The 24,874-nt window shown below is 33.8% G+C and overlaps 1 protein-coding gene across 3 annotated transcripts in view; it reads right to left on the reverse strand.

Annotated features, from left to right (window-relative positions):
- Positions 1–230: 230 nt before the first annotated feature.
- Positions 231–24,874, reverse strand: part of mboat2a (membrane bound O-acyltransferase domain containing 2a) — a 111,660-nt gene continuing 87,016 nt past the window's right edge. For 2 of the 3 annotated variants that reach the window (XM_694203.8, XM_073927793.1), the window contains exons 7-13: positions 21,712–21,895; positions 17,220–17,412; positions 13,212–13,315; positions 13,072–13,136; positions 12,846–12,978; positions 8,520–8,671; positions 231–5,027 (exon numbers count right to left, since the gene is read on the reverse strand). In XM_694203.8, coding sequence (XP_699295.3) covers positions 4,859–5,027; positions 8,520–8,671; positions 12,846–12,978; positions 13,072–13,136; positions 13,212–13,315; positions 17,220–17,412; positions 21,712–21,895 — 1,000 coding nt within the window. In that variant the 3' untranslated portion in view covers positions 231–4,858. Of the gene's footprint in view, positions 5,028–8,519; positions 8,672–12,845; positions 12,979–13,071; positions 13,137–13,211; positions 13,316–17,219; positions 17,413–21,711; positions 21,896–24,072 lie in introns of all 3 variants that reach the window. The other variant, XM_073927792.1, reaches the window with a different exon arrangement.

The raw sequence follows: 24,874 nt of genomic DNA on the forward strand, positions 1-24,874 counted from the left end.
ACTCAATTATGCTGAGCACAATGTTATAGCAATTTGGCTGGGTGTTCAATAGATGTAGGTTTATTATATTGAAATGTTGTGTTTCCACAAAAAATAAATTCTCTGAGAAACTAAAGGAAATGCAAAAAGTCTTGCAGCTATCCCCACTCTCCCCTATGTAGTGCTGTATCTTTGTGGCAAACCCATTATTGCAATACTAATAAGAAAACCAAAAACAATGAGACAAAATCCGGGAAGGAAAATACCTTTTATTTGTTGTTTCCGTCGTCATGGAAGTGGAATTAATTTTTTATGTGGAGTCCTTGATTCAGACGGAAAAAAATGATATAGTTTGGCTTGGTACAACTTCAGAGCACTCAAATGCTGGCTATCACATCTCAATTTATGATTATTACAGAAAATAAATAGAGACAGTGTATGTTCCACACTAGACAGCTTTCAATCCAAGTGTATCTAACACACACACACACACACACAACTGCATTTCGTCATGTATATTGGTAAATGGAGCTAACATATTAGGTGTTACTTTTCCTGTCTCTCTCCACAGACTCATTACAATAATATCTCTAGTTTTCCTGTGAAATTCCAGTTTATGCAAACCAGTCATTAGGAACTATAATGGAAAGTTAAATGATTATACTGTATATGTAATATCTGGAAAGCTTCAGCAGCCAGTTAACAAAGTTCTTATGTTAACGTTGGGCCACAACCACTTACATCTGAACAAGACAAAGACAAAAAACAGAAGTGAGGTGACCGATAGACAGCAAATGCACTAGAATAATCATTACAGCAGTCTACACTATTTCACACAGCTTCGGGGTCATTCTTGCAAAATCAGTAGTTAGAAATATCACAAAAATTAACCAAACAGTTGACACGAACAAGTTTAATAAGTTTGACACATTATTATTTGGGCGTTAAGGGAGTCAGTTCACCCAAAAATGAAAATTTACTCAGCATTTACTCTCCATCATGTGATACTTTACGCCTGAACACATAAAAGAAGATCGTTTTGAATATGTTGGATAGCCATTAGCATCCATAGTAGGAAAAACAAATATTATGGAAGTCAATGGCTAACAGATTTTTTTTTTCCAAATATCTTCTTTTCTGTTGATCAAAAGTAACTCCAAATATGTTCTGAATCAGTTGAGGGTCAGTAAACAATGGTAAAATGCTCATTTTAGGTTGAATGTTCCCTTAACCAAAATTAAAAACAATGTTTTATACATAAATGGCGACAAAAAATACATAACCTTTTTTTTTTCTCAAATGGAGCATGTTTACAAAATAAGCCATCAACACTTGAATACCATCCTGATTTTCTTAAATTGCTACATTGTGTTTAATATAATGGGTAAATTCATCTATTCCACTTCTAATAAGCACATACTCTTAACCACTGAGTAGCACTGAGGTTCCTTGCATTGCTTCGGCAGTTTTTTTATTTTTTTTATTTTAGCACTACCCCGACCTATTCCTACCAAAAGTGCAAAGATAGGGAGAGAGTGAAAAATAATTCCTCCCAAAATCTCAGTAGGTAAAAATAATGTCAGTTTAAGACCAAATCAATCACACACTCTTTTTTTTTTTCAATACAAACCTCTCACCCTGTTGTAAACCCGTACAAATAAAGTGATCTTTTTTGTGCACCCTGTTTGTTTGGCACTTTGGACATTTGAAGTAAGTTTTGCATTGAGGTGCTATAGTTAGTACACTGGTTACTGAGGGACATATTGCAGTTAAAACAATTAAAAACTTTTGAAAATTAGATCAAAAAGGGCAAAACAACTAATTATACAGTATAGGACTGAACATCAGCATGTTTCAGGTTTCAGGATAATCTTCCTATTGGTTTTGCACTTGCTACAATTGTTGCTGTGCAATCATGGTTTAACAAGTCTGAAGTCCAAATACATTAAGACTTGGTGTGCTTACTAAACCACAGGGGCTGGCTCAAAGCTTTTACTCTAAATGGAGGCTAGTTGGTATAATCTTTTCTTTTTATCAAACTGGTTTGGGTAGCAGACATGCAGCGTGACTCACTTTGGTAAATGCTTTAGTCCCTTCAGCTCTACACTGCCAAATAAACATCTCACTTTGACCAAGGGGTAACATTTTGGTAGATATTTAACAAAATAACATTAAACTCAACTAGATTGAAAAGATGCTTGGGCAACATGATTAGGTCTGGTTTTGCATCGAATGAGAGCTTTACAGGATCAAAGTTTCAGAAACATTGTAATATAATGAAATAACAAAACTTGCAGGTTTCTTTAGGGCTCAGGGATACCAATTAATGTGTGTGTGTGTGTGTGTGTGTGTGTGTGTGTGTGTGTGTGTGTGTGTGTGTGTGTGTGTAATTTTATATATGCATAATTATTGATATTAAATGAAAGTTGAAACTACATCATGTTGCTTATTATAGATCTACAGCTCAAAATAATAATTAATTAATCAAAACCAGGGGAAAAGTATGTGCTGACTGTTTTTGTTTTTAAAAAACAAATCAAACTTTAAAACAAAAAAATGAAACAAAAAGATGAACAAAAATAAACCAAATAAAATCAAACATAAGCAAAGTGAATGAAAACAAAACAATAAAATAATACAATGAAAATAAAACTAAACAATAAACAACTAATGTGGGCCAAAGTAAAAACGAGGTGGACAAAAATGAACAAAAGACAAGATAGAAAGAATAAAATTAAAATAAATTTGAATATGAGTTCAAGATGAACTGCAGGAAATGGACTGTACTGTACTCCGCATAATTAATTACTCCCCATTTTGAAAACGAATATTTATATCTATTTCTCAGTGAATATAGGCAATGTATTTTGGTGCATTTAAAGAAAACAGATTTATTAAACATATATGATTATTAAAATAATATTTTAGTCACCAAACATATTTAGAAATGTAAAGATAATACAATTAAATTCAAGCAAAATATTGATATTACAAAATAGAAACATTTTTTATTTATTTATTTATTTTTTTTTGCTTCTCTTGATTTTTTTATTGTTTAAATTTGAATTTAATAATTTTCTATAACATATAAATTTGTGTGAACTAGTTTTTGGACTGTTATCGTAAGTTATTTTGTTAAATGAGCTCCAGATTTGGCTTCAGTACTGACTAATCTAATGTATACTGTATGCACAAATATAATATTGCAGAGCTTCCTATTAAACATATGAATTTAAAAGAGAGATTTGTGAGGGGTGTACTTATATATGCTGAGCACTGTATACACAAAAGAAAAAACACAAAACAAAAAAGTAAAACAAAAAGACAAAACAAGAAAAAACAAAGCAATAAAAAAACAAAACAAAATGAGAAAACAAAACAAAACAAGAAAAAACAAAGCAAAACGAAATGAGAAAACAAAACAGAGAAAACAAAACAAAAAAATAACTAAACAAAACAAAATGAGAAAACAAAACAAAACAAGAAAAACAAAGCAAAACGAAGTGAGAAAACAAAACAGAGAAAACAAAACAGAAAAAATAACAAAACAAAACAAAATGAGAAAACAAACCAAGAGAAAACAAAACAAAAAAATAACAAAACAAAACGAGAAAACAAAACAAACAAGAGAAAACAAAAACAAGACAAGACACGACAAAACAAAAACTAAAACAAAACAAAAAGATAAAACAAATCAATAAATAACAAAACTAAACTAAAAATAACAAAACTAAACTAAACTAAATAAAAGGACAAAAACAAAACAAAAAACAAAATGAGAAAACAAAACAAGAGAAAGCAAAAAACAAAACAAAAAAGATGAAAAAAAGACAGATGGAAAAAAATGGAATTCCTATGTGACCACTAATATATTCTTATGTCAAACTTTTATCCATAAACCTTTAAATGTTTGAAAATGTTTTACTCAAAGGCTTGTTTTGTAAATTGAGTGGTTTGTCTGAACTGTCGTCTGGTAGTGGACTGAAATACTGACGAGTTATTCAATTTTGCTATTGTTGATGTACCATAAATGTGTGCGCCGTTTGCACCCATGGAAAAAATACAGTTATTGCACTTTCCATACATGTCTGTAACACAAAACCCCAATCAAGCTGTTACACAGTGTAATAGTGAACTGTCTTCTGTTTTCTCTAGATGAACAGAAACATCTGGTCGTTTGTCATGAGACCTGTGTGCCCTGAGGAAACCTACAACCCATTAAAACACAACCAAAAGCCCTTATAAATCGCTGAGAGAAAAGCATACAAAAAAAGAAAACATAAAATGAAGCGTCCCTTATGTTTGACCCTCGCTCCCAATAAAACAAAGAAAATGAAACAAAGGCTAAAGTTTGCAACCTAAGGCCTATGAGTTTGGCAACACACAACCGGACTGTCTTTTCCATTACCGCACACGTTTGCATTGAGAAGAACGGAACTCAGAGGTTACTGTGTTTAACTGACACTGGCAAGAAACCCTTTAGGTACCATTGAAACTGATGCCGGTGCTAGACTTTCTGCACTAATGTAGTGAAGCTATAAGCCAACAATGACCGCTCACGATTCCCCGTATGAGGCTTCAGGTCCTAAATATACGCAGAGAGTTTAAGGCAACTTCAGATTAACTGACAATTACGTCAATTATTCACCATTTTCAATACTCATCCCATCCCCTGTTTAAAACCCAAGCGTGAACTTCCCCCACCTGTGTTATTATGGGGTTTACAGTCTGTTTTTTTCCCTGTGTTGTTGCTGGAGTTGGCATCACTGTCAGTGTGGTTGGATGTGAAGGAGGATTTTGGCCGCTCTGCATCTCTCCGTTTTGATATATCAGAGTTCCTCAGGTGTCTGTGTGCGGCTCCAGCTGCTTTCCCCTACCCTCATGAGCTTTTCTGCTTCTGGTTGCAGTTGCTGTCGGGTGAGGACAGACAGTTGTGTTCACTGGCCTGAATGATGTCCAAATCTTCCTGTTGTCGTCTGCGTCTGGACTTGACGGGTAAAACCAGTGCCAGCAGCACACAGATCAGGTGAATGCAGCAGTACCATGATCTAAAGAGAAAACAACACACGTTAGGAGTGTTAGCTGTTATGTGATTTGTTGGCACTGATTTGTTAGTAATGAACATTTATGCACAAGTATTTATGTGTATAAAGCATCTGTTTTGTAAGAAGTGCTTCTCATTTGATATGTAAATGACCCAGTATGGCGTTACTGTGACATTTCCTTGAGTAAAAATGACGTATTCTGAAACTTACTGTCGTACACCACGCCCACCAAAAGGGTACCCTTTTTGCAGTGGGAACGCAAGCCAAATAAAGGTGACCCGTACCAACCCATACCATACTGTACTGTACCAATCAGTGCAAACGGGCCATAATAAAGTTATGACTGAGTTTATTGTGTTTCTTCTGATTTACTAAAAAGAGCAAATTTCTATAACTGTGCTGATGGGGTGGATGATTTACAGACATGCACAAATTAAAATACTCACACATAACATATCATTTACATAGAGCTCAACACAATAAGCACAATTTGTAGCAAACATTAGTAAATCGAGTTGTGTGATTCATTTAAATACATACAAAAATAAAATGTGTTTACTTTTTGGTAAACCCGTACCCGCCCCACAACCGCAATAATTAAACGAACACCCGACAGCAGCACTAATATCATACCCGTTTGACACACACCGTGACCCGAACCGCACCTGCATGAGATGTAAATGTCCATGTATTTATTTTCTCATGCAAAAAGCAAGCCTGGCCCACCCAATGAGGAGCTTGTCCCACTCTGGCGCCACAACAGATGACAATTTTTTGTGATGCGTTTCATATCTGAGAAAGCAGCAATCATACGATGTGACCGTGAGCTTTAAAAACGTGTTCAACCCTGTAGAATAAGCTCAACCCTGTTAGACCATTTGCCACGGCACACAGCAGATTTTTCCGTCCTAAAAATAGCAAAAGTGGATTCGGAAACAACCTTAATGGTTTTTGTGCCTTGCGCTTTGGACTTTGCACATAGATCGTCAAAATAGAGCCCATAATCTTGCTTTCACTTTGCACTCTCGCACACTCTTTTCTCTTGAAGTGCATAAACAAAATTGACCTGTATAAACAATATTGAGATGTTGGTAACTGAACTAATATCAATATCACTGATTTGATTAATTAAATAAGACAGCTGTGTAAAGTGCTATCGATTGCAGATTTTTCCCTTTAAATCTCTCTTAATTATTATTTGTGATCTCCCTCAGTTATTGGACTTTTTAGCTGATAACGGAAAAACGTCAAAAACAAATACACTCTAGGTCTTAGACTGTTACTGTTTACTGTTGTGCTTAATAGTAGTGTAATGCAATATTGAAAATTCAGGATTCAATAACGAATGTTGAAAAAATATTGAGAATTCAAGATGTTTCAGTGAGCAGGTCGACGCACACACATAGAACGCTATGGTGAAGCACACTAAACGCCATATGTGCATCGATAAAAACATGTTATATGTTTTATATGCAAAATAAATGCTGAAAAATGTTTTTGATAGGTTATACATTGTAATTAGCTATCCACCACTAACAAGTAGGCTAATATCCAAAGATGTGCTATTCAAAAAAATGTTAATGTTGATATTTTTACAAGGTATCACCTCGAAGATGGACATTCCAGCATTAAGAAAACACTAGTTACAGTTGTTGTAAAGATTATTATATGCATTAAAAGCAATAATTCTATTGCATGTATAGTTGCCATTTCAAAAAGTTAAGGAATAAAACTCTTTAAAAACAGCAATTGTTTCCTGTATCTTGTTAAAAGCATATTTAATTTTTAGAAATTTAGCTTTTGTTAACTGAATTTGACCTTAACAATGCTATATATGTTTATTTTTTTGGCCCACCTGGAATGTCACTTGGACCACCCTAAAGTTCAAAGCTGGAGCCGGGCCTGTATGAACCACTATTTTAATACATTAACACATTTCATAAATAATTAAAAGAATATCATCAACTGTTAATGACTTTGTTGCAAAATTTTAAATCAAACACAGATGTCTCTCTCGTTTGCGGCACTTGATGCGAGGAAGGGGATGGTAAAAACAGAACTAGATTACACTGAGAATTTCTTTTTCTTTTTTTCAGATATAGCAAAATACTCAAGCAAAGTCACTTACGGCTCTAAATTTTGTGAAGTGTTTTACTCTCAGATTTTAAACAAAAAACAAATAAAATGTAATTATTTTAATTCATTTTATTTAAAAATGATATAAAGTAATAGTAAATCAAAACAAAAAATGTGTGCGTTATTTTGTAGTTTAAAACACATACCGCATATACCAAAAGCAACCAATGAATACAAAACCAAAACAAACTAAACCTAAGCACAAAATAACAATCGATAATAAGACAAAAAAAATGTTTTATTTAACAATAAATATGTATTATTGAATAATAATATATAAATGGAGTACTGTAAACTAATTTTAACCTAATATTTAGGTAAAATCTTCCAACATAACATAACATAACATAACATAACATAATATAACATAACATAATATAACATAACGCTTGTGAATACACATATTAAAGTGATACTCAAGTTGTATACCATGCAGAAAATATATTATTTTATTATATTTTGTATAGTTTTTCATTTTAAAAACCTGTAATCCTTGTTAAATTAATACATTAGAAATTGGGAAAAATATTACAATGAAATAAGTTTATATTCAAAACAAGAAAAATATCTGACAGCATGCCAAGCAACATGATTCTGGTTCCTTCAAAATAAAGTTGATATTTAAAGCCGAAAATGTTCTATGTGAATATAAAAACAATATTGTTCATCGCTTTAATGTATCTTGATTTAATAAATATTCTGATTTATTTTTATTTTTTACTGAAAAAAGACAAAAAATAGAGCCTCCCCATCATCACCTGAACATAAATGATTGTTTTCTGGGCTGAGCTCCCAGCAGCCTTCAGTCTCTCTCCCTAATTCTAGCTCTTTAATGAAAATGTTTTATGTCTTTTTCTTCAGGCAGACTCATTTACCAGTGCTGCTCCGACAAATGACCATAATAGATTTCTTTTATCTCAGCAGAAGCAGTCGAATAAATGATCCTCCGCCAGCTCATAAAGTGTCACCAGACTCAGGCCTGTAAAGCTGTCTAATGAATCGAGGGAAACTGAGATAAAATCAGCCACTCGGTTTTACCTGTCAGCTTCACGACTGCTGCTAGTAACTCTCAGCAATCCACTTTGTACCTACATCCTATAAGGCTTTTCCCATAATACAATGGGAGTAGCTTTATTTAAACGGTAAACAATCAACAAAGTGTTTTTAAAATTAGGGTACATTATTCTACAGACAGGAAACTTTAGATACATACTTTTAACATACAAATATGTTAAATTTAACAAATACGTTAAAAGCTTTATTAATGTTTTCCCCCCAGTTTCTACTCGTAAACAGACTGAAATTAGCCTGTGGATCGGGTGACTTTGCCTCAAAGACATTAGGAGCTGCATTACTTACCTATAAAACTTTATTGAAGGCCCCACTGCCAGCAGTACAAATGGCACAACAGTGTAACAAATGGCGATCTGTGTACTGAACCATGTGATCACATCATAGATGAGCTTGAGTGTAGATGAGCCCAGGAAGTGTTGCCTCACGTTGTGTCTTACCTGCAAAAGAGAACATTCCTTTAGTTCAGAGAGCAAACATGTAAGAAAGTATTGATGATGTTGTCAATTATTCCCAACATAATGACCTTAACTCTTTTTAGATTAAAGCAGAGCTTTTATGCCCCTTTTTCAAGATGTAAAATAAGTCTCTGATGTGGCTAGAGTGTTTATGTGAAGTTTCAATATAAAATAATATTTTATAACTCTTTGAAACTGACTTTCTAAGGCTTTCTTTCAAATTGTGCCCTTTCAGTGCCTGTTGCTTTAAATTCAATGTGCTCCCAGAGAGTGGAGCTACAAATGCCTCAGCATAGCAGCAGATTCAAAACAGATCTCTGTGAAAACCTGTAAATGTCAAAAAAAAAAAGAGGCACAGAAGAAGGACGATGATGTTCATTTGTGCCCAAACCAGGGGCATTGCTAGGGTTGAAAGGGATAAGAGGCTTGGCCCCAAAGAGGTCTAATTCAGGACCCCTAAGACGTTTAGTTAACCATAATTCTAAGTGTTTTTGTTTTTAACAAATGCTTAATTGTACACAAATTATTCATTAATTAATGCTTATTTAATGCATTATTTTGGATCCTTAAATTAAAGTGTTACTGCACAGACTTTAAAGCTAATGGGCTCTATGCACAGCTAGAGTTTGAAAGGCAATGATTTCCGGTGAAAGCTTGATGTGTCATAACTGTGTTTGTCCACCAGATGCCACTGTAGTTCACCAGCAACCCCCAGCGGACTACAGTGGCTTTAGAACTACATTTCCATGCATTCTTTCGCACACACACCCGGTCTCTCATCTACACTGATTTACAACCACAGCTGTCTCCGTTCTCCGTGATTACCTGGACTATATATTCAGTCATTCATCCTCTGTTTGTCAGTCGGTCGTTGTCTTCCTTTTGGTATGTGTTTGAATCCAGTCTTGTATCTTGTCATCCTGTATCCAGTTTAGTATCTTATCCTAGTTGTCAAAGTCTAGTTTTAGTTTAGTCTGTTTGAGTTCCTGGTAGTGGTGGGCAAAGCGAGGCTTCGTGAAACACTGAAACTATCGAAGCAAATGTGTCGAAGCTTCGAAACGTTTCGAAACACCACTCTACGGCGACACCTAGTGGTCATTTTAATTGTATTTCACTGAAGCAGCTTCAGCAAAGAATAGTTGAGCAAATTAGGGTATGAAACCCCACTTTGTAGCCCTGAATCTGCAAGTGGTTTAGACGAGCGGTTAGAGTCCGTGACCACCATGAGGGAATAATGGATTCGAATTCATACTGTAGCAATTATTTTGAAATGCTTTGATAGCAGTTGGTAATGCTTTGTTGTTGTATCGTTTTGTTTCAACATTGCTCTGACATACGAATAAACACCTTGTAAATAAATTTGTATTGTTTTGTTCATAAAACAGGGTTGTTGCTAGATCAGATCAAGTTGTGGCCAGAAGTTAACAATAATTATTTATATTATTAATTAAATTTCCCATTGTATTTTATTAACGTCTATCCAAAACCTAAACCCATCACAGTACTGTAAAAATATTAATTATTGTTTTACAGTGTTACAAAAATGATGCTAAATTGATGGCATATCATGCTATCTGGCTATCTAGACTACACCATAAAACAGTAACATGATTAAAATATATAAAATCATGATTTTGTAGTATTTGGACTAGTCGGGATTCGAACTCAAAACAAATTTGTAACACAGATCTGTTGTGCACACGCACAGTCCACTAAGCCATACAAGATACAGTTACATTCTTGATCATGCCAGTCAGATGCAGATTCTCCGGGTCTTGAAACGCCTCTGAAATGATCAATGCTTTGAATCGCTTTAGCCACGTGACCAAGTGTTTCGAAACACTTTAGTCACGTGACCTGGGTGTTTCGGATCATGCTTCGGTGCAGTGTTTCGAAACACTTGCGCTTCGGGATCTCGACACTGTGTCGAAACGTCAGTTTCACGTCAGCCATCCTTAGTTCCTGGTTTGTTTGTTTTGTTATTTTGTACTTTGGATTTTTTTTGTCACTGTTACTGCACTATACTATATTAAATCTGCACTTGGATCCACACCCTTTTTGTTCCTGTTCTTGATCACTCTAACGTGACATGATGTAACTATTTTCTATTTTACAGGGTTGTTTTTACAGCATCGATGTTGTAATGTAATTATAATACATTCAGTTAAATAGACTTAAGCATTCATTTAGTTGTTCAAGCGTAAAACGAGATGTAAGACCATTGTAAGTGCAGAAATCCCATTGAAAACACTGGGGTAAAATAAACTGTCATATTTTTAAGACATGACAGGGGAAATGGAGTTTAATGCAGTGCTTCTAGTCAGATCTGAGACCCACTTCATATTGTATGTCTAACAGGCAGTGAAGATCTGTTGATTTTTTTTTTTGAAGAAATCAGATCTTAAACGTGACAGTTAATGGAAAAGCAGTTTTTAATGGAAAAGCAGTTTACCGGAAGGCTGTCTGGCTGAATATGAATGGCCTGTGTGGATAAAGCCCTTAAACATCCTTATGCTACCCCAAACTGAAATATCAGTTATGTCAAGATATGACACTAAATTAAATATATCAATTTCCAAAATGTCTGATTAACATAGGATTATTTACTCATACTTTATTTTAAATGTTGAATTCATGCTATTAACAAACCATCAACTAAGACTTTTAGCTCAATCAACTACTAATTAGTTGCTGATTAATAGTTAATAAGGTAGTAGTTGGGTTTAGGTTTTAACATAAGGGTAGGATTAGGATTGTAAAATAAGATCATACTTTATAAGTGCTAATAAATAGTTTATATCTTAACAATAGACAGGTAATAAAAGCCAGTAGTAAATGGTGTGAATTACTACTTAAAATAAAGTATTACAAAAAATATATATATATTTGTGGACAGTATTGTTGTTTGTGATATTCATAATCGATTCTGAATGCATCCGTGTATTTTGCAAAAACAATGCCGTGGGCTGAATAGTTTCGATCCAGAGACGCATTTAAAGATGGACTCCAGCAACTTACTGACCTACTTCTTCCTTTCTTATTCTTCATCTGGAGAGGCCTTGATCATTATCATGCGACAGAGGAATTGTGCTGTTATGCAGCACAGGACTAGATGAATAATAACCTCAACTGAGGAATGTTTTTTTCGATCGCCGCATGCCTCATATTTATTATTACAGAAAAACAATGTAGAGTTTATTCAAACGTAATAGTATTTTTCAATCAAATCTGCACCAATGTAAATCTTCCTAAACAAAACCACAACCTCAATTGTGAAAGCATATTTTAATTGCAATGAAATCAAGAAGCTTTGATTTGTTTATTTTGTCTGACCTTTATAATCAATTGACAAAACTATGAAATTCTATTTATATATTTAATATATTTTATATATGTTTTAATGCCATATCAGCAGCATTGGCTATATTCATGGCAAAACCTATACTAAATTTATAATATTTACTACCAATCATAATAGAAATTTTTAAATAAACATTTATTGTACAAAAAATCTTTTAGTTTGATTAATGATAAATATTCTAAAATTCCTCCAGGAGACACCTTTTTAAACATTTCACTTAAAATATTTCCTGAATAAAAATGTTCTCTGATACCATTTAAAAAAGCACATTCAGTTTAAATATTTTCTTATCGTCCAAATATTCTTACACAAGTCACAATATCCCACCCCCACCCCCCCCCCCCAAACCACTTTTTTTTTTTTTTTTTTTTTTTTTTTTTAAGTTCCCAGGTTCTGCAGGTTGCAATTTCCTAAATTTTGTTTGTCAATCTTAAGCCAGCTGTAATGTTAGTTTTGGTTGGATTTGGAATTTCCCCAACCAATCACATATCCTAGGAGACCAGAGTGAGTGCTCTGACTTGCCTGAAATTAATTAATTTAATATTTTGATGCCATGTCAGCAGCATTGCTATTATTCATGCAAACACTTGCACTTGCACAGATATTCAAATTTAAAATCATAACTGTTTCTTAAGCATTCATTGTGCAATAAATAAATAATTAAATAGAAATAACAACAACACTGCTGAACAGTCACAGAAGTTGTTTCAATTTGATCGATGATAAATATTCTGACATTCCTCCAGAAGACTTTGATCTTTGTTTGACAGCCCATGTTTGGTCAAGAATACTCACTGCACGCGCTGCCATTGTTACAGCGATGCCCGTGACGAAGGTGAGGTAATACCCAGGGTAAACTCCGTGCCACATGGCAGACAGCAGGAATGTGGCGGCTGTGGGATTGTACGGGCAGCGCTCATAACACACCCTGCAGAATACACAAACAAAGCTCACACTGTTTCTGAGATTTTATGAAGAGAGACGTTTGCTTGAGATTATTTGTGTGTTTTGATGCCTTCACCTTTTCAGCCAGAGGGCTGTTTGTATGTTCCAGTTGTCCAAGAACATCTTGAAGCTGGTGGCAAACTATTGAGGATGATGCATTAGGGTTTGGGTTGTTAAAAAGAAAAACTTATTGTAATCACATATTTTGTAGCTTACCTCAATGTTAAGTATTCTTAAATTTGATATTCTGTCCCATTTTGGGGTGCCGTCTGTGTTATAGCCATTAAACCCAAAACCGGCTGCATTGTTGATGGCATCAGCTGTAAAAGAATTTAGTAAAGTGATTGTTTTATGCATTTCATTATGAATAGAATTAGATAATATCCAACTAGAAACAAGACTCACTTTGAACACAAGAGGGCAGCAGAATGCTTGAAAACAGCATTACACTTAAATTCATTTATCCATGCTACTTGAAGCAAATCTCAAGTGAATGTATAAATGTTTTTACATTTTACAAAGTCCCGTGTCACCTACAAATAAATTAATTGTATTATTTACTGTATTTCTAGTGTTGGGCAAAGATTAATCGCAATTAATTGCGGCAACACCAAAGCTCCAAAAATACAAATTCATTAAATTAAAAGGGCTGACAGAAAGCGTGTAACGTTTCGAGCCACCCGGCTTTTCACCAGACAGCGTTCATCACAATCAGGTGCTATGTATGCATGTATATGTGTATGTATATGTAATAATATGTATGTATGTATGTATGTATATATATATATATATATATGTATATATATATTTATTTATTATTATTATTTTTTTGTGTTATGCGAGTGTATATCATGTAAGCCGGAAGTGTACAAAAAGGAGCACCTGATTGTGATGAACACAGTCTGATGAAGAGCCGTGTGGCTCGAAACGTTACACGCTTTTTGTCAGCCCTTTTAATTTAATAAATTTGTATTTTTAGAGCTTTAGTGTTGCTGCCATGGATGAATATTTATTTTGCACCTTTTGCGTTTTTTGGCAGAGCACCCAGTTAAGAGGGATGAGCGTGGTTTTGTACAGTTTTTCATATCTAAATATAAACAAAGATTTTCTCACATATTCGCATGCACGTGTGTATTTACATATACATAATTAACATAATACACATACATACAGTATATATTGTCAACACTAACTTTTATTTCAGATGCAGCAAATCCCGATTAACTTTTTCCCAACACTATTCATAATAAATAAAAAATAAAAAAGTAAATATTTATCTGTCTCTCTTTTATTCATTCATTCATTCATTCATTTATATATATATATATATATATATATATATATATATATATATATATATATATATATATATATATATATATATATATATATATATATAAAGACAGATAAATATTTACTTTGCAACTTAATAAAAAGTAAAATTATACATACATAAATACATTCATAATATAATAGCTCCAAAAATTTATTTTCCAATATGACAGTACATAATATTTTACTAGCTATTTTTCAAGATACAAGTTTTCAGCTTAAAGCATAGTTTTTCAGATAAACATGTTCACTTAGCATGTTTCTTAAATATCTGCAAACATTTTATGCTGTTATTATGCTTTGGAGCCAAAAACCTAAATACAGCACATTTGAAAAGCAATGTAAAGGCTAAAGTAGATTCATTATGTCAAACCTCTAGACTGCAGTGGCCATGTGGATTCCAAATCCCATGCTTCATTGATTGTCTATTTATTTCAACTTTGTATTTATCCAGTCTAGTTCTCTTTATTTAAATTATCATTCATTTGTTTAGTTTGTTACTACTGTATTGCGTCACTCTTGCTATGTGTTTTTGTCAAGTATTCTTGGTCTATTATTACCTGGATTAGTCAAATCAAGTCAAGTCAAGCTTTATTGTTATTCTGCTACATGCTCGAACATACAGCGGATTAAAATGTTGTGTCTCGCATGTCAACGGTGCAACATAAATTAATCATAAATACAAAAACAACACTGGACATAAGAGCTATTTAAAAAAAACTATGCTCAACTAACAAATACTATAGAATACTTAACTATAGACATAAGGCATGTTTTACTTTTACATGAGTACTTTTACATGAGACTGAACAATGCTGTGCAGGATATTGTGCGACAGAGGTATCATAGGTGAATATTGTGCAAAAAAATTATTTAAGGTTTAATATTGTGCAATAGATATTTAAGGTTAAAGCAAGCAGTGCAACAACACTGTGATACATTTATAGTAAACATCGTTTTCATTATTGAGTTGGATGGAGTAAGATGAAGTTTAGATAGTGTCAGGTGAAAGAGAAGAGTGTTTCTAAAGCTGTTTTGTCAAGCCCACTCACCTGAATAAAGCACAATTTGAAAAGGACAACATTTCCAAGAGGCATGGCGTGATTAAGAAAGTGCCTATAGTGCAAATGTGCAACCCGGTGCAAGTGTCAAAGAGATGAGAGGGCGTCTTTCTACAGGTGGTTTGTTAAGCTCACTCACCTGTATGGGACATACTCAGGAATACATACAAAGGGGGGGATGTGATTTCCGAGGGGGGTAAGATTACCTTTTTTTTTTAAAAAAAAAACTGCATTTAGATGCTTCACCAGTTTAACTCCAACATTTAAATGAAATATTTGACTAACTAGGCAACTTGGGTTAATAAGTCAAGTTATTGTACAACAGTGGCTTGTTCTCTTGTAGTAACTAGTATATGTATGGGAAAAAAATAATAATAAATACACCTGTACACCTTCTTCATCCGACCACATTGACAAAGTCTCTGCTTGTGTGAAGGACATTAATGATTGGCTTGTCTCAAATTCTCTAAAACATAACATGGACAAAACTGAAATCATTTTCATTGGCACCCCACCAATACTTCCACTAGTTTCTCCTGTGAAATTGCTAGCAATGTCAAAAATTTAGGCGTAATCTTCGACTCCACACTTTCCTTTTAGTCTCAAATTAAATCTGTAATTAAATCTGTATTCGTTCATTTATGTCGCATTTCCCAACTGCATCCCTTCATCAGTAGCAAGGATGCTGAAACTGTCATCCATGCATTGGTCTCTTCACACATTGACTACTGTAATGCCCTTTTCATTGGTCTCCCTGCCAGCCTCATCTCTAGATTACAATATATTCAAAACTCTGCGGCTAGAATACTCACTCATGCCAAACGTTCTGCTCATATAACCCTAATCTTGTACGACCTCCATTAGCTACCAGTTGCATATCGCATTAAATTCAAAATTCTCCTCCTTGCATACAGAATCCTTAAATAGCCTAGCTCCCTCTTATCTTTGCAACATGCTTGTCCCTTACACTCCAATCCGCTCATTACGTTCTGCTGACTCTGGCCTTCTCGCTGTCCCTCGGTACCGCCTCTCTTCAATGAGGGCAGATCAGTTAGTGCTATTGCACCCAAACTCTGGAACTCTCTACAACACACACTCCGTTCTGTTAATAATATCTCCGAATTCAAATTTACTTAAAACTCACTTACTTTCTAAATGCTTCACTTCTGATCTGCCAAACTGACCACTTTATCTGACCCACCTGCACTCTGCTTATTTGTCTCTTAGGTCTTGTTTTTGTATTTCCAGTTTGTTATATTTGACTTCCTGTATGTTTGTGTATCTAAAGCTGTTTCTTGTACTGACTCCTTTTATTGATTTTTTTTTTAAAGTGTCCTTGAGCTCTGGAAAAGCTCTATATACATAAAAATTATTATTATTATTATTATTATTATTATTGCTGCTGGAAGGGCATCCGCTATGTAAAACATATGCTGGATAAGTTGGCGGTTCATTCCACTGTGGCGACCACTGGTTAATAAATCGACTAAGCCAAAAAGAAAATGAATGAATGAATGAATAATTTTTAAGGTAGCTAATAATATTGATTTTAGCATTTTTTTATTCAAGCCAAACTAAAGTGTGTGTGTTTTTTTTTTACTGAGTGACTAATTTAGCATATTTAATTATCTTTTACACAAGTTGTTCAGTTGGCAGATATTAAAAAGTTAAAGAGTGTATTAGAATCAGTGTGCTCTGTGGCATATCCTGCATGTATGGAAAACTAAAACAAGTATTCTGAGTAAATTCATATGACCGCATCAACAACACATCTTTGTTACGGGTCTCGTTAATCACTAGAAGAGAAAACAATGGCATCTATCAAACTCACCTAACGTCCACACAAAGTAGTACTTGGGCCTCAGTGACAGCATGGAGATGTAGAGGAACAAGACCTGGATGTAGAAAGGGTTGGAGGCCATGAAGGATTCATGGGTGACGCGCTCCGTGGGGCAGGCAGTGTGGATCACCAAATAAATCGTCAAACACAGAGCACACGTGCACACTTTCTGGATCACGTCCCTCTGGAAGAACAACACACACCGTCACACAGAGAGTCAGGACATTAAAATGTAGGAAAATCAGTGTTGGGTGGGGGGGTATTGACTAAATGATCAAATATATTTAAAAGTAACCCACATTAATAAAATACTATAATAATTTATAATACTACAGCATATTGTTTTTGAACCATACTAGAGTAAAGTGGTGGGCGACATGGTGGCTCAGTGGTTAGAACTGTCGCCTTACAGCATGATGATCCTTGAGGCATTTCTGTGTGGAGTTTGCATGTTCTCCGTGTGTTCGCATGTGTTTCCTCCGGGTGCCCCGGTTTCCCCCACAAGTCCAAAGGCATGCGCTATAGGTGAATTGAATAACCTTAATTGGCCATAGTGTGTGTGTGTGCGTGTGTGTGTGTGTGTGTAAATGAGTGTGTATGGATGCTTCCCAAAACTGGTTTGCAGCCAGAAAGTTATCTGCTTTGTAAAACATACAGTGTGCTGGATGTGTGTTGGCAGTTTCTTCCACTGTCATGTCCCCTGATGAATAGGGGGACTAAGCCGAAGCAAATGAATGATTAAAGTAAAGTGAATAATACTGTATATGTATTACAGTATTTACAATATAGCATACTCGAGTATTAACTACTGTATAGTAAACTGCTAAACTGTAATAAATACAGTAATATACTTTAGATTTTACTAAAGTGAACTGTTGTGCATTCTAGTATAATACACCATATACTTATAGAAAAGTATAGTGTATAGTGTATATATAAACAATAAGTATATTGTTTATATTACTATAGTTGTTATGTTATCACAGCCACTACAGAATTACCACAACGGATTCAATAAAATACTTTACACTATTATGGTTAAAAAACACTATAGTATTTACTATCAATTAATAAAGTACTTCTTCATGTGGTGATACTGTGAAATATGATTGCTTTTTTAAAACAACTTTTCTTTCTTAATCTATTTTAAACTGTATTTTATTCCTGTAATGACAAAAAAACTCCTTCAGTGTCACATGATATTTCAGAAATCATTTGAATGTGCTGGTATGCTCAAGAAGCCTTTCTTACTACTATTTTTTACTTAACTATTTTTTAAGGATTATTTGTTGAACAAAACATTGTAAATACTGGCATATATTTGAACCATAATCTTTTATAATATTATGAATATCTTTACTATCGATTTTCATAATTTTATTGCATCCCTGCCACAATATTAAAGAGAAAATCAGTTAATTAAAGGTTCCTATATCTCATGACTCACTGGCGTTTTCTGATTATTATATTTCAAATTGCATTAAGGAATCTTAATCTCTGCTGACAGATTTTGGTGTTGAAAGGTGTGATGTGAAGTGGGACGCTGAAAAGGGATTGCGGATCCAAATGCAGGTTTATTGAGAATGATCAGGCAAGCAACAATCCAATCAGCCGCAAACAGATGTATGCAGGCAAATCCAGAGTCGTAGTCAAAAACACAGTTAATAGATCAGCACAGGCCGGCAGCAGACAACATAAACAAACAAGCAAGGCGAGGGTCAAGGTTAAAAAACACGCCAAAGCAAGGCAAGTAAAACGAGTCGTAATGTCACAAAACAGTAAAACAAGACTCAGCCATGATGCGCATGTATGTGCAGTTTAAATAGTCCTGTAATCAGTCCATGAGCAGCTTCAGCTGTGTGTTTGTGTATAATCAATGGAATGAGGAACCAGTGTGTGTGAGCGGTGCATGACTGGAAAATGTAGTCTATGTAATGGCAGATTTGTAGTCTGTTGTGATCTGCGTGTATACCAGCAATCTGCCAGGATTAGATCACTGGTGATTGTGACAAAAGGTTCAGCAAAGTGACTTTTATTGACTTTTTAAGTAGTTTAAAATAATATGCTGCTTAATAAATATTACATTTATACAAATAAACCAGTAACATATCAAGCAAAACAATTAGCAGCTCATAAACTGGCTTTTGCATCATAATCATAATAAATTTTATACTAAGAAAGTGTCAATAATTGTTACTTAATTACACATATGTCCTCACAGTAGAGCTCAAGGTCGTCTAATCCAATTTGAAAGAGTAAATAAAACACCACAAATCACAAACTACAGGAAATAGTTCATTAAAATGTATATTTTTACAGTGTGAATGCAAATCTTGACTAATGACCCCACTAAAGTTTTGAATGTTAAGGGTTTTTTCTGTTATTCACGTTTTTTCATTATTCAATCATGACAAATTTCCATGTAATATGTCATTTTACTAATTCTTGAATCAGTGAAGAACAGAACAAGCCGAATGGTGAATTCTACAGTGAGCGATAACAGGAAACTCATTTGTGAACTCAGCTTCCTCAAACTCTTGCGAAACATACAGGAGTGAGCTGATTCAACAAATGTTTTTTGTTGATTTTTGTTTATTGAGGATGAAACTCATAAATCACTGACAATGTTTAATGAGGTTTGCAGCTTTTACTGAAGCGCTGTGTTAAAAATGTTGCTGGAGTCCATTAAAGTGAGACCATCGAGAAGCTTTTGAGGAGGAAATGCAGATAAAAGCATGTTTATCACCAGAGCTACACTCAAAACAGACGCTCTTAAGCAGAAAATATATTGAAGTTCTGATTCTATTTTTATTACATTTATGACTTAGTTTAACATCATTCACTCACCCTCGTCTTATTTCCAACCCATAAGCAATCTATAAATGTATATTATAAGATTTTTTAAAAAAAGTTCAATTTCGACTTTTTAGGTTTACATTTGTTGATCATTTATTATTGATTTATTTTATTTTATTTATCTCTTCATAAATGTTTGAAGCATAAAAATATCTTTGTTTTCTGAAGATGAATAAAAATTGTATGGGTTTGGAATAACATGATGGTGAGAAGATTATTAGACAGTTTTCATTTTTGGGGTAAAATTAATTCAGTCTAAACAAATTCAGTCTTCAGATTCAACACCAAAGTGTTTTTTTCTCACTAAAAATCCATTTTCAGTCACCGGTCATCAAAATTTTTACCATTTTTCACCCGTCCTGCAAGTGGTCATACTTCCATCCCACCACATTCACATGTTTTTTATTTAATTGATGTATAAAAGCATGCATGGTGACTCCCTCTCATTCATCTCCATAATTACTATAGCAATGCACTATTCATTTAGTGAAGTTTTTAAACTAATTTCGAGAGGAGCACATGATATAATTGACTGCAGCTGGCCACCTATCTACACTCATTAGTTAGCCAATCAGATCTATCCTAACTCACTATAAGTAGCCTAGCTAGATATTACTCCCTTATCTTCGTTTTCCGAAGAAACCTCCCCATCCACCCCTTTCTCCTCCTTTTGTCCTTTAAAAAAAAGGGGGAGCTCTCGAGAACCACCTGATCTCGTACTCCCCTCACATGCTCTATGGACCTGGCGGGAGCCCTGGGCTCAATTATCTCCGAGCTCAGGGTTCTCTCCCGGGACAGCATGCCAAACCTGCTTACAGTTGTCAAGCAAAATCTAAGTGCGAACTCTTGAATTCCTTTTCTTTTCGACTTATTCCCTTATTAATCTGCAACCCATCACTGGGAAACATCCATTTTAAATTCGGAGGAATTGTCATCAATAGTTTACAGACCAAAGCACATCACTTTTTACTCAAACTCAAAACTATAAATAGTAAACCTAGAGATTTTCCAATTGTTTATTTTCCCTTCATAACTATATAGATGTACAGTGCTCAGCATAATTGAGTATGTACACCCCATTTTGAAAATGAATATTTTTAGTGATTTCTCAGTGAATATGGGCAATGGATTTTGGTGTATTTGAGAAAAAAAACGAATTTATTAAACAGAAATATTTATTCAAATAATATTTTAGTCACCAAACATATTTGGAATTTGAAAGATACGATACATTTTAATACAATTAAATTCATGCAAAATATTGCTAAATAAATTACAACCTACAAAATTTCAACTAAATGTAAAAATCTCTTGATTTTTTGCTGTTTTTAAAATGTGTATTTAATGTAATTTTCTATAACATATAAATTTGTGTGAGCTAGTTTTTGGACCGTTATCGCTAGTTATTTTGTTAGATAAGCTCCAGATTTAACTTCAGTACTGACTATGTATTTGCACAAATATAATATTGTGTAGTTTAATATTAAAATATAAATTTAAAAGCTAGATTTGTGAGGGGTGTACTCAAATATGCTGAGCATTGTACACAAATATCGATATACAGTTTATCTGATTTTAGCCTCTCTGTGCCACCAGAGGGAACAAGAGAGTTAAGTTTTTACTCTACCTTCGGTGAAGGTTCGATCTGCTTGAATTTGCCGTTCTCTTTGCCATTTGTCTCCAGGTGTTTGGATTCATAGCCTCTGCCTTCAATAAAGTCTATGTAGTCATTATAAGAGCAGGTCGGGCCAGCCAGGATTCCCATAAAGTTACAATTATAACTGAGATACTCGAGCAGACTGGGCATCTTCCTGTGTAGAAAAAACAAAACCACAAGAACAGAACAACAATCACTCACCAAATACAGTCATTTAAACAAACTAATCACAACTAATATCTAATAACAACACATGATTTTTTTTCTGTAGGGGGAAAGAATGATGGTAAAGTATAAATATTGACATTATAATAATGTTGTTGAATATTTAACTCCTGTACATTCTTACAGACATTTTTTTCTTGGTCTTTTTTTGTTTTTGGTGTAATAATTTTGGCTGATAAATGCAAAAGTGGTATTTGATTATTTGTTTCTTTTTGTTGATATTTCACCCTTATAACCTTTTATAAACCTAAACATAGTTAGACTCTGTGCCTTCAGGGGGAAAAAAAAAGTCCTCATCCAAACTTTTAATTAAAAAAATGCAGAATTTAATTGTATTGGCAGTGCTTCAAATTTGTATATGCTTAAAAACAATTACATTAAAATATACATTTTAAATAAATATATTATAAAGTCAGAATTAATTATCCCCCTTTTATTGTTGATTTTTTTTTCAATATTTCCCAAATTATGTTTAACTGAGCAAGCAAATTTTCCACTGTGTGTCTGACACATAATGTAACACAAAAATATAACAATATTTTGTCTTCCGAAGAAAGTCTTTTTTGTTTTATTTCGGCTAGAATAAAATTACACCTTTAAATGTCACTTTGAGCTGTAAAGAAGTGTATACTTGATAGTAACAATATTATGATTACAACAATTTGATTTGATTGCTATATCTAAATCTGAATGAGTTAACAATTGACCATCACTTTGGCAGTGAACAAAGATGACTTTGTGTCATGTTTGAACAAGTATGAAGCTCATCCGCTTTGTAAATGTTGACGTATTGCTCAACTCTGTGACCACAGAGCTGTAGTACCGACATTGTTGAGAAATGCTCTCATTAAAAGTAGGGTGTGTCTGACGAAACCCAACATTCCTGATGACTTCCTGTGCGGATGCCTGTTCACACAGTGTTCAGTAGACTGTTAACAGCCTTCAGGAACTGATTGTGAATGGTTTGAGTCTTACATATATATGGTCACTGCAGAGCAATAAGATGCTCTAGTATATTATTTTAAAAGAATTCCTCTTAAAGGAAACCAACAAGCACTTGCTCAGCAAGAGGGATTTTTTCATCTCAAGTCTGTCTCTAATATTACACGCCAATTTGAAGACAATTCTTAACTTCCAAAATCCTGTGTATAGGCATGGGATCATAACTTTGTTCCAGGTATAACACAGTTTGGAAAAGCCTAGGTTTTAATACCGTAAACATTTTCTGCTATACCGTTCCTAAGGTATGAGTAAGATTTTTTATTTTCATTTTTGTTTGTTTTTGTTTTTAGGACAGTAGTATCTTCAGCAGAAAATATACCCAAAGATGACATTTTAAATTGTAAAGAAATCAGTGTTTTTGAAACAAATGAGGGCAGCAGAATTCAATAATTCATTTGAAATATTTAGCCTGACATGTTTACTGTTCCAAAATATTATAAATGTTTCCTAAATTAAAATATATTGTGTACAAAGGGGACGTTTAAAAAGAATATATTTTAGAGCAGTAATTACAATACCGTGATATTTATATCCAAGGTTATCATACCGTCAGAATCTTATACCGGCCCATGCCTAGTGTATACATGTATAATTGAAGTCAGAATTGTTAGCCCTCCTGTGATTTGTTTTTCTTTCTCTTTCAAATATTCCCAAATAATGTTTAACAGAGCAAGACATTTTTCACAGTATTTCCTATAATATTTTTTTCCTCTGGAGAAAGTCTTATTTGTTTTATTTTGCCTAAAATAAAAGCAGTTTTTACCTTTTAAAACCATTTTAAGGTCAATATTATTGGCCCCTTAAGCAATATTTATTATTGATTATCTCTAGAATAAGCCATTGTTTTGCAATGATTTGTCTAATTACCCCTAACTTGCCTAATTAACCTAGTTAAGCTTTTATAAGGCCCATTAAGCTGAATACTAGTAAAAAAATATCTAGTAAAATATTATGTACTAACATCATGGCAAACTTAGAATAAATCATTTATTAGAAACTACTTATTAAAACTATTATGATTAGAAATGTGTTGCAAATAATTCAGTGTGGGCTAATAACTCAGAAAGACTAATAATTCTGACATCAACTGTATAAAGTTCCCACCTTTTTTCTGTGCGCTTTCTAATGATGGGTTCACACAAGATGTGAAGCATCGCATATCATCACTCACACAGGATGTTCTTCACCTCATTCGCATGTGTAAACAAAAAGAAACAACCACAAAGTCTCTAAAATACTTTTGTGTGAGAAACCACTTCTGTGACAGATTCAAATTTAACGTTGACAGTGTAACAGCTGAGCAAAAGCCTTTAATGCTGATTTGTAAAAAATAAATCACGTTAGAATTAGTAAACTAGTTTTTCATTGCATTATTGGACTGTCTTAGCGAAACAGTGGATCTTTCTCTCGGATTTAGGATTATTGCGAATGCCACAAAACAAGATCAATTAACGCCATTTACCAATTGATTTGCTTACTACAGAATACATTGTTCTGACATCAGATGCCATATAACTGTTACATATGCCCAAAACTACTTATATTTCAACCCTTAAGAGACATACATCAGTTTCCACAAGACGTGTCAGTGGTATGTGGTGATGAGTGGATGCTAATTTCTGAAACACAAATCTCTGAAATTGCCAAATCACACATTTAAATAGGCATTATGTTTTTACTTACACATTTTCGATATCTAAAACTCTACATTCAATTACATAAAACACATTTTTTCAGCAAAGAGCCATTTAGGATTTTTTTGCCAAATGCATTTTTTTAAAGAGCCATTGGGTGTGTATATTATTATAAATAATACAGGTTTAAACAAAACCTTTATTTATCCCCATGCACAACTATTAACAAATATGTTGAGCAATTACATGTTAAGCAAGTCCATAAATTTAGA

Source organism: Danio rerio, chromosome 17 (assembly GCF_049306965.1).
Source record: "Danio rerio strain Tuebingen ecotype United States chromosome 17, GRCz12tu, whole genome shotgun sequence".
NCBI classification, from domain to species: domain Eukaryota; kingdom Metazoa; phylum Chordata; class Actinopteri; order Cypriniformes; family Danionidae; genus Danio; species Danio rerio.